The sequence below is a fragment of the Ranitomeya variabilis genome, chromosome 1, assembly GCF_051348905.1.
Source record: "Ranitomeya variabilis isolate aRanVar5 chromosome 1, aRanVar5.hap1, whole genome shotgun sequence".
NCBI classification, from domain to species: domain Eukaryota; kingdom Metazoa; phylum Chordata; class Amphibia; order Anura; family Dendrobatidae; genus Ranitomeya; species Ranitomeya variabilis.
Genome location: NC_135232.1, coordinates 780,195,991 through 780,210,701, shown reverse-complemented (window position 1 = coordinate 780,210,701; position 14,711 = coordinate 780,195,991). Strand labels below are relative to the sequence as shown.

General features: G+C 41.6%; 1 protein-coding gene across 21 annotated transcripts in view; it reads right to left on the bottom strand.

Moving 5' to 3' along the window:
* Positions 1 to 14,711, bottom strand: part of ADGRL3 (adhesion G protein-coupled receptor L3) — a 1,249,649-nt gene that overhangs the window by 462,883 nt on the left and 772,055 nt on the right. For all 21 annotated transcript variants that reach the window (XR_013217764.1, XM_077272336.1, XM_077272380.1 and 18 more), the window contains one exon: positions 7,532 to 7,741. Coding sequence is in view for 20 of the 21 variants with exons in the window: in XM_077272336.1 (XP_077128451.1) it covers positions 7,532 to 7,741 (210 nt within the window). In the remaining variant the exon portion in view is untranslated. The remainder of the gene's footprint in view (positions 1 to 7,531; positions 7,742 to 14,711) is intronic.

The window sequence follows — 14,711 nt, the reverse complement described above, 5'->3', positions numbered from 1 at the left end:
AGAATCAGCAAGGCTTAAATTCTTACTATAATAAGAAAACTGTGCTTTGCTAATGCTGGAGTCCTCGGTTCAAATCCCATGTAATGGCAATATCTGCAAGGAGTGTGTTCTCCCCGAGTTTGCGTGGGTTTACTCCGGGTTCCAGCCTCCACATTCCAAATATATGCTGAAGGGGAATTTAGCTTGTGAGCTCCGATGGGGACAGTGGTGATAATGGCTTTAATTTCAGGTTCACATGAATGTGTATATACAGTTGGTAAAATAAGTATCTGATACACTGCCGATTTTGTAAGTTTTCCCACCTATATAGAATAGAGAGGTCTTTAATTTTTATGGTAGGTACACTTCAACTGTGAGATATAGAATGTAAAAAAAATTCCAGAAAATAATTTTTACCTAATTAATTTGCATTTTATTGAATAAAATAAGTATTTGATACAATAGAAAAACAGAACTTTATATTTGGTACAGAAAACTTTGTTTGCAATTACAGAGGTCACACGTTTCCTGTAGTTCTTGACCAAGTTTGCACACACTGCAGCAGGGATTTTGGCCCACTCCTCCATATAGATATTCTCTAGATCTTTCAGGTTTCAGGGCTGTCGTTAGGCAACATTGAGTTTCAGCTCCCTCCAAAGATTTTCTCTTGGGTTCAGGTCTGGAGACTGGCTAGGCCACTCCAGGACATTGAAATGCTTCTTACGGAGCCATTCTTTAGTTGCCTTGGCTGTGTCTTTCAGGTCATTGTCATGCTGGAAGACCCAGTCACAACCCATCTTCAATGCTCTTACTGAGGGAAGTAGGTTGCTGGACAAAATATCGCGATTAGTGATGGGCAACCCCCACATGTACTTATGCTGGCTAACATATGTAAATCATTCAGCTGCTGCAAGAAAAACTAAATCTCCGAGCACTAAAAAATACTCGGAGGACCCCCGAGCATGCTCGAGAAATCTCGGGTAACGAGTATATTTGCTCGTCATCACTAATCGCGATACATGATCCCATCCATCCTCCCTTCAAAACAGAGCAGTCGTCCTATCCCCTTTCCAGTTTATACCAAAAAGTTCTATTTTGGTCTCATCTCTTCTGGATGCTTCAGATGGTCATTGGCAAACTTCAAACGGACCTGGACATGTTCTAGTGTGAGCAGGGGGACCTTGCGTGCCCTGCAAGATTTTAATCCATGATGACATACTGTAGTGTGTTACTAATGGTAATGTTTGAGACTGCAATCCCACGGAACCATCCCTACCCCAAGAGGCGAGATCTAGCATGGAGCTCCAGACCAAGGAAGATTGACAGTCACCTTGTTTTTCTTCCATTTTATAATAATTGTGCTAACACTTGCTGCCTTTTCACCAATCTGCTTGCCTATTGTCCTGTAGCCCATCTCAGTCTTGTGCAGGTCTACAATTTTGTCCCTGGTGTCCTTAGACAGCTCTTTGGTCTTGGCTAGGGTGAAGAGGTTGGACTGTGCCTGAATGAGTTTGTGGACAGATTTCTTCTATACAGTTAAAGAGTTCAAACAGGTATAATTAATAGAGGTAATAAGTGCAGAGTAGGAGGGCCTCTTAAAGAAAAACTAACAGGTCTGTGAGAGGCAGAATACTTGCTGGTGACCAAATACTTTTTTTCATTCAATAAAATGCAATTTTTGAAGTTGCAGTTGAAGTGTACCTATGATCAAAATTACAGACTTCTCAATCCTTTGCAGGTGGGAAAACTTGCAAAATCGTCAGTGTATCAAATATTTATTTTCTCCACTGTATACCGTATATACAAAACTATATGTAATTTACTCATAAACTGCATCTCTATCTACTCCATATGTGGTAAATGAACTTAAAACCAAAATATCTAAGTATGTTACACTGCATATTTATCTACCTTGCATTATAGAATAGTTTGATGTATATGCTTGAATATTTGTTCTATGATATGGACCTACAGGACATGCTAGGACCAGCCTTCGGTGAGTGCTTCCATTTTTGTATCCATTTTATTCATTTGACAGTTCTACATAGCCAACTATTGGACCTCACTGTTGCATGTGCAATCTGGCAAGTTTGGATCTTTGAACAGAGAAAAAAAGTTAAATTGCCTCAATTGGACACCTTGAAGCGATATACGCAAAATGGCTGTTGTCCACCCTTGCAGTCCCCACATGCCTACTAAGCCTGCATGTCCTCATCAAAGTTTTTTGTCGCACAGATGAAATAAAACAACTTTGATATTCTTCTCAACAAGGTGAGTGCAGCAAGCCTTTTTTCAAGTTCTGATCTTTGCCCTCGGTCCATGCTGCTCAATCTGACCAAAGCCCATAGCTTTGGTCTTGTTGTTGAGAAATTGTCTTTTATTTCTTTATACTAATGATTTATTCCAGGCCCTGAGGTGAACCTCTGCGGAAGAACAATGAAGCTAATGCCCATAGAATGGCGGATAAGGTACGTATAATGGCGCTCTTGCAGGGCACAGGCGCAGGATTCTGGGGACACCAATACACGTCACAGGGCAGTATGACGCTTATGAGAGGGGGGTGGTAAGCAAATAAAGACCAGAGGTATAGTTTTCTTCCAGCACCGCACACCCCGGAGCCTGGATGAAATCATTAGCATACAGAAATAAAATAAGATTTCTCAACAACAAGGCCGCTAATACGAGGCATACAGGTAGGACTAGTTTAACATTTCTATCACCTGTGTACTTATATTAATAGGTTAGAAACATCCCATGGGATGACAGATTCCCTTTAAAAATGAAAATTCCGTTGTATCGGCTCTGTGTATTACTTTTGACAGTTTGTGTTTGCCCCCTGCTGATTAACTCAAGTGCTATTTAAATTATTTAAAGTGAACCTGTTTTCAGTTAGGCCGGAGTCACACAAAACATATGAAAAATCGGTCTGTGTCTCCCTGCTGAGAGTTGCACGAGTGCAATGTAAGTGTCATGAGAGTACAATCCACTTTTTCACACCTACAGTAGCATCCGATTTACATCCGAATGCAGTGCGGTTGCTATCCGATTGCAATACGATTTTAAAATGACCTTTTACATTGAGCAAGTCTCTGTCATTTACCCATTGTTATCAAAGGAAATATTCATCAAAAAATACACACATACATTAATATATACATATATCTACACAGTGGGTACAGAAAGTATTCAGACCCCTTTAAATTTTTCTCTCTTTGTTTCATTGCAGCCATTTGGTAAATTCAAAAAAGTTCATTTTTTTCTCATTAATCTACACTCTGCACCCCATCTTGACTGACAAAAAACAGAAATGTAGTAATTTTTGCAAATTCGTTAAAAAAGAAAAACTGAAATATCACATGGTCATAAGTATTCAGCCCCTTTGCTCAGTATTGAGTAGAAGCACCCTTTTGAGCTAGTACAGCCATAAGTCTTCTAGGAAATGATGCAACAAGTTTTTCACACCTTAATTTGGGTATCCTCAACCATTCTTCCTTGCAGATCCTCTCCTCCAGTTCTGTCAGGTTGGATGGTGAACATTGATGGACAGCCATTTTCAGGTCTCTCCAGAGATGCTCAATTGGGTTTAGGTCAGGGCTCTGGCTGGGCCAGTCAAGAATGGTCACAGAGTTGTTCTGAAGCCACTCCTTTGTTATTTTAGCTGTGTGCTTAGGGTCATGGTCTTGTTGGAAGGTGAAGCTTCGGCCCAGTCTGAGGTCCAGAGCACTCTGGAAGAGATTTTCATTCAGGATATCTCTGTACTTGGCTGCATTCATGTTTCCTTCAATAACAACCAGTCGTCCTGTCCCTGCAGCTAAAAAACAACTCCATAGCATGATGCTGCCACCACATTTCACTGTTGGGATTGTATTGGGCAGGTGATGAGCAGTGCCTGGTTTTCTCCACACATACCGCTTAGAATTATCACCAAAAAGGTCTATCTTCGTCTCATCGGACCAGAAAATCTTATTTCTCATAGTCTGGGAGTCCTTCATGTGTTTTTTAGCAAACACTATGCGGGCTTTCATATGTCTTGCACTGAGGAGAAGCTTCCGTTGGGCGACTCTGACATAAAGGCCCGACTGGTGGAAAGCTGCAGTGATAGTTGACTTTGTGGAACTTTCTCCCATCTCCCTACTGCATCTCTGGAGCTCAGCCACAGTGATCTTGTGGTTCTTCTTTACCTCTTTCACCAAGGCTCTTCTTCTACGATTGCTCAGTTTGGCTGCACGGCCAGGTCTAGGAAGACTTCTGATGGAACTTCTTTCATTTAAGGATTATGGAGGCCACTGTGCTCTTAGAAACCTTGAGTACTGCAGAAATTCTGTTGTACCCTTGGCCAGATCTGTGCCTTGCCACAATTCTGTCTCTAGGCTCCTTGGCCAGTTCCTTTGATCTCATGATTCTCATTTGGTCTGACTTGCACTGTGAGCTGTGAGGTCTTATATAGACAGGTGTGTGCCTTTCCAAATCAAGTCCTATCAGTTTAATTAAACACAGCTGGACTCCAATGAAGGAGTAGAACCATCTCAAGAGGATCACAAGGAAATCGACAGCAAGTGACTTAAATATGAGTGTCTGAGCACAGGGTCTGAATACTTATGACCATGTGATATTTCAGTTTTTCTTTTTTTATTAACCTCTTTCTGACCTCGGACGGGATAGTACGTCCGAGGTCAGATACCGCGCTTTGATGCAGGGTTCCAGCTGTGAGCCCGCATCAAAGTCGGGGCATGTCAGCTGTTTTAAACAGCCGACATGTGCCCGCAATAGCGGCGGGTGAAATCGCGATTCACCCACCGCTATTAACTAGTTAAATGCCGCTGACAGCAGCATTTAACCGGCGCTTTTGGCCGTGTGGCCGGAAATGAGCGCATCGCCGACCCCTGTCACATGATCGGGGGTCAGCGATGAGTCAGAATGGTAACCATAGAGGTCCTTGAGACCTCTATAGTTACTGATGTTGGCCTGCTGTGAGCGCCCCCCCGTGGTCAGCGCTCATAGCACACCTACATTTCTGCTGCATAGCAGCGATCTAATGATTGCTGCTATGTAGCAGAGCCGATCAAGTGGTGCCAGCTTCTAGCCTCCCATGGATGCTATTGAAGCATGGCAAAAGTGAAAAAAAAAGTTACAAAAATGTGAAAAAAATAAAAAAAAATATAAAAGTTTAAATTACCCCATTCAAAATAAATCAATTAAAAAAAAAATCAAACCTACACATATTTGGTATCGCTGCGTTCAGAATCACCCAATCTATCAATAAAAAAAAGGATTAACCTGATCGCTAAACGGCGTAGCGAGAAAAAAATTTGAACTGCCAGAATTACTTTTTTTGGTCGCCGCGACGTTGCATTAAAATGCAATAACGGGTGATCAAAAGAACGTATCTGCACCAAAATGCTATCATTAAAAACGCCAGCTCAGCATGCAAAAAATAAGCCCTCACCCGACCCCAGATCATTAAAAATGGAGACGCTACGGGTATCGAAAAATGGCGCAATTTTTTTTTTTTTTAACAAAGTTTTGAATTTTTTTTCATCACTTAGATAGACGAAAACCTAGACATGTTTGGTGTTTATGAACTTGTAATGACCTGGAGAATCATAATGGCAGGTCAGTTTTAGCATTTAGTAAACCTAGTAAAAAAGCCAATCAAAAAAAAAGTGTGGGATTGCCCTTTTGTTTTGCAATTTCACCGCACTTGGAATTTGTTTCCCATTTTCTAGTACACGATATGCTAAAACCAATGATGTCGTTCAAAAGTATAACTTGTTTCGCAAAAAATAAGCCCTCACATGGCCATATTGACGGAAAAATAAAAAAGTTATGGCTCTGGGAAGAAGGGGAGCAAAAAACGAACACGGAAAAACGGAAAATCCCAAGGTCATGAAGGGGTTAAATTTGGAAAAATTTCTACATTTCTGTTTTTTTCCAGTCACGATGGGTGCAGAGTGTACTTTAATGTGAAAAAAAATAACTTTTTTGAATTTACCAAATGGCTGCAATGAAACAAAGAGTGACACATTTAAAGGGGTCTGAATACTTTCCGTACCCACTGTATATGTAGCTTGTCGCTTTAAAAGGACACATTTCTTGCACTGGGGCCCCAAGCGGTCAGTGTCCGCCCCTGAACCAAGGTATTATCTTAATCAGTATAACTGCGCCAACCTGAGTGTCTGTAAGTTACTGAGCAGTGAGCACAATCCTGCTGACAAGGTCACTTTAAGGGCTCATTTCCACGTGCGAGACAAACGCCGGAGTCTCGCATGTTAAAACCAATCTCTGGCGCCGGCACTTGGGAGCGGAGCGTGCAGCTCCATGTGTTGCTAGGCGGTCGCACGCTCCGCTCTGGAGTGCCGGCGCCAGAGGAGGGTTTTAACCTGCGAGACACAGACGTATGTCTCGCATGTGGAAATGAGCCCTAGTGATGACACAAAACAATTTTTTTCCTTTACAAGTTTCAGTATTTTTTTCACCACTAAAAAAAGTTTCGTTCAATGTAATCATGCTAACATAATCATAATACTAGGTCATGTTTACTGCACAATGAACACCGTAATAACAAAATCCCCAAAGCAAAATTATTCTTGTAATTACTTATAACATATTTCCATGAGTTTTCTTGTTACTGTTAGGGTAAATTCACACACTGTGGATTTGCAGTGCTGAATCTATCCTGCAAATGCGCAGGAATTTACAGCACAATGAAAGGGGATAGGATTTTGAAAAATGTAGCTCATTAACGCAACATGCTCTTTATGTGGTACAAATGCAGTACCACAGATTCCACCTAATCCATGTATACAGTGAAAGTTTGATGGCATTTACAACATAATCGACACAAATCAGTAGCGGACACAGACACAAGAGGGACCCTGTGCAAGAACAATATTTAATGTAGGCCCTTTGCAGTCCAATACCTCATCATAATGAAAAACTTCCCCTGTTTTGGAGGTAGAGGAGAGATCCCATAAAAGGGTTGTCCACTACTAGGACAACCACTTCTCACTCTGTGTTTGGTTCCAAATAAAAACACTTATACTTACCGCCGGTGTCGGTGCCATTCCAGCGGTGTTGGCACTCGCATTCCCAGGGCTCATGTGCGGTTGTTATGACACATGAGCCCTGCGCCTAATCAGCGCTGGCATCACTGTCCCCATCCTTGGACAAATCGAACATGAAGAGGAAGTCAAGGCTGCGACTGCTCTCTGACTTCCTCTTCATGTTTGTTTTGTCCGAAGGTGAGGACAGTGATGCCAGTGCTGATTAGGAACAGGGCTCATGTGTCATAACAACTGTACGTGAGCCCCAGGAACACAAGTGCTGACACAGAGGGAACGACGCCGGTACTGGAGGTAAGTAAAAGTGTTTTTATGTTACCTGGGCCAAACACGGGGAATTAGAAGGAGTTGTCGTAATAGTGGACAATACTTTAACTCTGGGTTCCCCATGTAGCTGGACACAATTATGTTGTCATAATTCTTAACTGCAATATTTATCACTACTGTAATATATTATGTAATATAATTACAATATAATTGAAAAAACTTACTGGTTGATCAGTGCGGTTGATTCCAATCAAAAACAGAAGTTCTGCCACAAACAGACTAATACAAAGGTTTTTATGGATTGTGTTACGGTCACTTTGGAGGCCACGAAAAAAGCAGAATGTAAAAATACATATCAGAAGACAAACAAGACTGAGCAGAATTCCAACCCAGGTAATCACATTTAAAAGTAGGTCGTGGTCCATATCGGTGTGCTGAAAAAGAGAAATAAAAAAAAAATGTAGCTTTATTGAGTATAGTGTTATATAGCTCATATTTGTTTTGTAGAACATTTTCTAATTTAGCTATGACTTGATTTCTACTTACTGTACAGTACTTCACCAATGTAATTTTTTGTGGGAGACTTTATTACATTTATTTTAGGCAACATTTTAATAGCTGTAAACTAAGGCCATAAGATGGTCTCAAGAATGTGTAAAAACTTTCTAATGATGTCTTTAAGAAAGTCTTTAAGAAAGTTTGTTAACAACATGAAAGTTTGACAAATTAATATAAATCAACTTCAATACAAATTAGCATCTAGTTTTGTGGGTTGTAATAGGCCAATTAGACATACTCATAACTGGACTGAGAAAAGAAATAAGGTGAAAAAGAAAACAAAAATTGAGTAACTAATTTCTCTTTTTCTGTTATTTATTACGGAGTACAAACCATAGCTACCATTGAATCAATTATCACAATTTTGTAAATGTAGAAATTTCCGGAAAATATGGATTTGAGTTGCTAAGGTTTTTGATTATTCTGATATTTCAATTAAAATGTTATCTTAAAGTGGAGTAACATTGGGATCTTTTTGAACCTGGCCTTATAGATTTTTAAAACTTGTTCTATGGAAAAGACACATTTTACAAAGTAGAGAGGACAATAAAAGCTACATACATGCATACAATTAAACAATTAATACAAACAATTATATAGATACTGTTCACTATCTATAATATGTGTAATATGAATCACTGAACTCACAATTTGATCCATAAACTCTGGATAGAGTGAAAGGTTATCGGAAGGCCTAAATCAAAGAGATAGACTATGTGCTGTGGGGAGTCATAACTGTGAGGCAGGAAGACATTATGTGTCCTGTGGTGTGTTGCCCTTTGATCTGTTCTGCTGTAAAGAGTGTACCTACAATTAATATAGCCATCCTGTCTCTGGCCTCTTAAGAGGTACCTCTAAACACAACCTCTGTGGCATCTGGAATGTAAACCATTGTTTTTGAGATGGACATCTTGTTTCCAGCCCAAATGGAATTTGTTCTATAGTCTTTGGACTCCTAAATGCAAGCACTAAATCCACAGAAAGATGAAGACCACTGCAACCACATTGATTCTCTAATCGAATCTGGACACAGGTGTGCCACCTTCAGGAAAGTGGAAACAACAGCAGTCATGTGCATATTACTGAAGATCTCAAAGACTGTGACCTCATTGGATGATGCTAGTATATGGAGGTGTCTCCTTCCCCATAATCTTGTAGATTGTAAGACCACAAGGGCAAAGTCCTATCCCCTCTGTACCAGTCTGTCATTGTTAGTTTGTCTACTGTAAGTGATATTTGTATTTTGATGTAACCCCGTCTCATGTACAGCACCATGGAATTAATGGTGCTATATAAATAAATAATAATAATGAAAGGTGTCACAAATACGGGCAAGGTATGGCGTATATTTGACCTTGTGACTAATATAAAGGCACTGCATCAAGCTAGTTAGGCACTTCCCATCTCCCACTACTCTCTTCTATTACCTTTTCCCTTTCATTGTACCCTCGTCCCTTAGTTAAGTTTCAATTCTATATGTCATTGCAAATACATTTGCAATAAACGCCCTTTAAAACAGCCAGTAGCTCTTGTTAATCATTATTAACTAGCACCCAAAAACTCAGAAGATCGTACACTCCATTTGCTTGAAGATTTATTAAGTCTGTTCTAGTAATCCAACAAGACAGTAAATTGTCGAACATCTCCAGTTCTACTTCAAATACAATACTTTTGATGATTCAGACCCAGTTTGGGTGAGGATGGCTGCACAAACAAAGTATTCTTTAGAGGTAAAATAACAGGGAACGAACAAGGGTCCAGTCTATAATTGAGGCTAAGGCTACTTTCACACTAGCGTTAACTGCAATACGTCGCAATGCGTCGTTTTGCCGAAAAAACGCATCCTGCAAAAGTGCTTGCATGATGCGTTTTTTCTGCATTGACTAACATTAGCGACGCATTTGCGACGCATTGACACACGTCGCAACCGTCGTGCGATGGTTTCGCCGTGTTGTGGCGGACCGTCGGGAGCAAAAAACTTTACATGTAACGTTTTTTGCTCACGACGGTCCGCTTTTTCCGACCGCGCATGCGCGGCCGGAACTCCGCCCCCACCTCCCCGCACTTCCCCGCACCTCACAATGGGGCAGCAGATGCGCTGGAAAAATGCATCCGCTGCCCCCGTTGTGCGGCGGAGACAACGCTAGCGTCGGTGACCTCGGCCCGACGCACTGCGACGGACCGAACCCGACGCTAGTGTGAAAGTAGCCTAAGGCTAAGGCTGGTTTCACATTTGCTTTTGTGGCCGCAGCGTTTGTACCGCATATAAACGCATGCGTCGTGTTTTCCTATATTTAACATTGAAAACGCATGCGTTTTTTTTTGTTCGCGTTCTGCCGCGTTTGCCGACGCATGCGTCGTCTCGTCGTTTGCTGCTTGGCGTGGAAATGCAACATGTAGTAATTTCTAGAGGCGTCTATTTGCCGCCAGGAAACGCATGCGTTCGATCGCGCAAGGATTGCGACAAAAAAACGCATTGCTGTCAATGTAAACGCATGCGTTTTTAAGCACATGCGTTTTGTTGCTTTTTTGAACGCATGCGATGTACAGTAAAATCACACTGACAGGTTACAATAGAGTAGATATATACACATAGAATAGGTATATATACATATATATATGTCAGTGAGAAACCTATGTATATATATATATATATATTTAATGCAGCGCTAGATAGCATAAAAGCCGCTAATTCAATTACCGGCTTCTGCTATCTCCTTCACAAACCCGACAGGATATGAGACATGGTTTACATACAGTAAACCATCTCATATCCCTTCTGTTATTACATATTCCTCTTCAGTAATGTAAGAAGTGTCTGTGTGTCAAATTTGGGGGCTCTAGCTATTAAATTAAAAGGTTAAATGGTGGAAAAAATTGACGTGGGCTCCCGCGCAATTCTCTCCGCCAGAGTGGTAAAGCCAGTGACTGGGGGCAGATATTAACCCCTTCACCCCTGTTGTGAATTTGCTTTTTGCTCCCTCTAGTGGTTACTAGTTTTTTTGACTCTGGTTTTTCTGTCATTCCTTTTATCCGCACCTGGGTCGTTAGTTAGGGGTGTTGCTATATAAGCTCCCTGGACCTTCAGTTCAATGCCTGGCAACGTAGTTATCAGAGCTAGTCTGCTGTGCTCTTGTCTACTGATCCTGGTTCCAGTTATATCAGCTAAGTCTGCCTTTTGCTTTTTGCTATTTGTTTTGGTTTTGTATTTTTGTCCAGCTTGTTCCAAATCTGTATCCTGACCTTTGCTGTAAGCTCTAGGGGGCTGGTGTTCTCCCCCCGGACCGTTAGACGGTTCGGGGGTTCTTGAATTTCCAGTGTGGATTTTGATAGGGTTTTTGTTGACCATATAAGTTACCTTTCTTTATTCTGCTATCAGTAAGCGGGCCTCTCTGTGCTAAACCTGGTTCATTTCTGTGTTTGTCATTTCCTCTTACCTCACCGTCATTATTTGTGGGGGGCTTCTATCCAGCTTTGGGGTCCCCTTCTCTGGAGGCAAGAAAGGTCTTTGTTTTCCTCTACTAGGGGTAGCTAGATTCTCCGGCTGGCGCGTGTCATCTAGAATCAACGTAGGAATGATCCCCGGCTACTTCTAGTGTTGGCGTTAGGAGTAGATATATGGTCAACCCAGTTACCACTGCCCTATGAGCTGGATTTTTGTATTCTGCAGACTTCCACGTTCCTCTGAGACCCTCGCCATTGGGGTCATAACACACCCCCAAGGGTGGTTTGCACGTTAATGACCGGGCCAATTTTTACAATTCTGACCACTGTCCCTTTATGAGGTTATAACTCTGGAACGCTTCAACGGATCTTGTTTTCTCGTAACATATTGTACTTCATGATAGTGGTAAAATTTCTTTGATATTACCTGCGTTTATTTGCAAAAAAAATGGAAATTTGGCGAAAATTTTGAAAATTTTGCAATTTTCCAACTTTGAATTTTTATGCCCTTAAATCACAGAGATATGTCACACAAAATACTTAATAAGTAACATTTCCCACATGTCTACTTTACATCAGCACAATTTTGGAACCAACATTTTTTTTTGTTAGGGAGTTATAAGGGTTAAAAGTTGACCAGCAATTTCTCATTTTTACAACACCATTTTTTTTTAGGGACCACATCTCATTTGAAGTCATTTTGAGGGGTCTATATGATAGAAAATACCCATGTGTGACACCATTCTAAAAACTGCACCCCTCAAGGTGCTCAAAACCATATTCAAGAAGTTTATTAACCCTTCTGGTGCTTCACAGGAATTTTTGGAATGTTTAAATAAAAATGAACATTTAACTTTTTTTCACAAAAAATTTACTTCAGCTCCAATTTGTTTTATTTTACCAAGGGTAACAGGAGAAAATGGACCCCAAAAGTTGTTGTACAATTTGTCCTGAGTACGCCGATACCCCATATGTGGGGGTAAACCACTGTTTGGGCGCATGACAGAGCTCGGAAGCGAAGGAGCGCCATTTGACTTTTCAATGCAAAATTGACTGGAATTGAGATGGGACGCCATGTTGCGTTTGGGGAGCCCCTGATGTGCCTAAACATTGAAACCCCCCACAAGTGATAGAGGTGTGGTGAGCACTTTGACCCACCAAGTACTTCACAGAAGTTTATAATGCAGAACCGTAAAAATAAAAAATCATATTTTTTCACAAAAATTATTTTTCGCCCCCAATTTTTTATTTTCTCAAGGGTAAGAGAAGAAATTGGACCCCAAAAGTTGTTGTACAATTTGTCCTGAGTATGCTGATACCCCATATGTGGCGATAAACCACTGTTTGGGCGCATGGGAGAGCTCGGAAGGGAAGTAGCACCGTTTGACTTTTCAATGCAAAATTGACTGGAATTGAGATGGGACGCCATGTTGCGTTTGGGGAGCCCCTGATGTGCCTAAACATTGAAACCCCCCACAAGTGACACCATTTTGGAAAGTAGACCCCCTAAGGAACTTATCTAGAGGTGTGGTGAGCACTTTGACCCACCAAGTACTTCACAGAAGTTTATAATGCAGAACCGTAAAAATAAAAAATCATATTTTTTCACAAAAATTATTTTTCGCCCCCAATTTTTTATTTTCCCAAGGGTAAGAGAAGAAATTGGACCCCAAAAGTTGTTGTACAATTTGTCCTGAGTACGCTGATACCCTATATGTGGCGATAAACCACTGTTTGGGCGCATGGGAGAGCTCGGAAGGGAAGTAGCACCGTTTGACTTTTCAATGCAAAATTGACAGGAATTGAGATGGGACTCCATGTTGCGTTTGGAGAGCCACTGATGTGCCTAAACATTGAAACCCCCCACAAGTGACACCATTTTGGAAAGTAGACCCCCTAAGGAACTTATCTAGATGTGTTTTGAGCGCTTTGACCCACCAAGGGCTTCACAGAAGTTAATAATGCAGAGCCGTAAAAATAAAACAAAATTTTTTTCCCACAAAAATTATTTTTCAGCCCCCAGTTTTGTATTTTCCCGATGGTAACAGGAGAAATTGGACCCCAAAAGTTGTTGTCCAATTTGTCCTGAGTGTGCTGATACCCCATATGTGGGGGGAAACCACCGTTTGGACGCATGGAAGGGCTCGGAAGTGAAGGAGCGCCATTTGGAATGCAGACTTAGATGGAATGGTCTGCAGGCGTCACATTGCGTTTGCAGAGCCCCTAATGTACCTAAACAGTAGAAACCCCCCACAAGTGACACCATGTTGGAAAGTAGACCCCCTAAGAAACTTATCTAGATGTGTGGTGAGCGCTTTGACCCACCAAGGGCTTCACAGAAGTTTAAAATGCAGAGCCGTAAAAATAAAACAAAAATTTTTTCCCGCAAAAATTATTTTTCAGCCCCCAGTTTTGTATTTTCCCGATGGTAACAGGAGAAATTGGACCCCTAAAGTTGTTGTCCAATTTGTCCTGAGTGCGCTGATACCCCATATGTGGGGGGAAACCACCGTTTGGACGCATGGAAGGGCTCGGAAGTGAAGGAGCGCCATTTGGAATGCAGACTTAGATGGAATGGTCTGCAGGCGTCACATTGCATTTGCAGAGCCCCTAATGTACCTAAACAGTAGAAACCCGCCACAAGTGACACCATGTTGGAAAGTAGACCCCCTAAGGAACTTATCTAGATGTGTGGTGAGCGCTTTGACCCACCAAGGGCTTCACAGAAGTTTATAATGCAGAGCCGTAAAAATAAAACAAAAATTTTTTCCCACAAAAATTATTTTTCAGCCCCCAGTTTTGTATTTTCCCGAGGGTAACAGGAGAAATTGGACCCCAAAAGTTGTTGTCCAATTTGTCCTGAGTGCGCTGATACCCCATATGTGGGGGGAACCACCGTTTGGATGCATGGGAGGGCTCGGAAGGGAAGGAGCGCCATTTGGAATGCAGACTTAGATGGAATGGTCTGCAGGCGTCACATTGCGTTTGCAGAGCCCCTAATGTACCTAAACAGTAGAAGCCCCGCACACGTGACCCCATTTTGGAAACTAGACCCCCCAAGGAACTTATCTAGATGTGTTGTAAGAACTTTGAACCCCCAAGTGTTTCACTACAGTTTATAACGCAGAGCCGTGAAAATAAAAAATCCTTTTTTTCCCACAAAAATTATTTTTTAGCCCCCAGTTTTGTATTTTCCCAGGGGTAACAGGAGAAATTGGACCCCAAAGGTTGTTGTCCTATTTGTCCTGAGTACGCTGATAACCCATATGTTGGGGTAAACCCCTGTTTGGGCACACGGGAGAGCTCGGAAGGGAAGGAGCACTGTTTTACTTTTTCAACGCAGAATTGGCTGGAATTGAGATCGGACGCCATGTCGCGTTTGGAGAGCCCCTGATGTGCCGA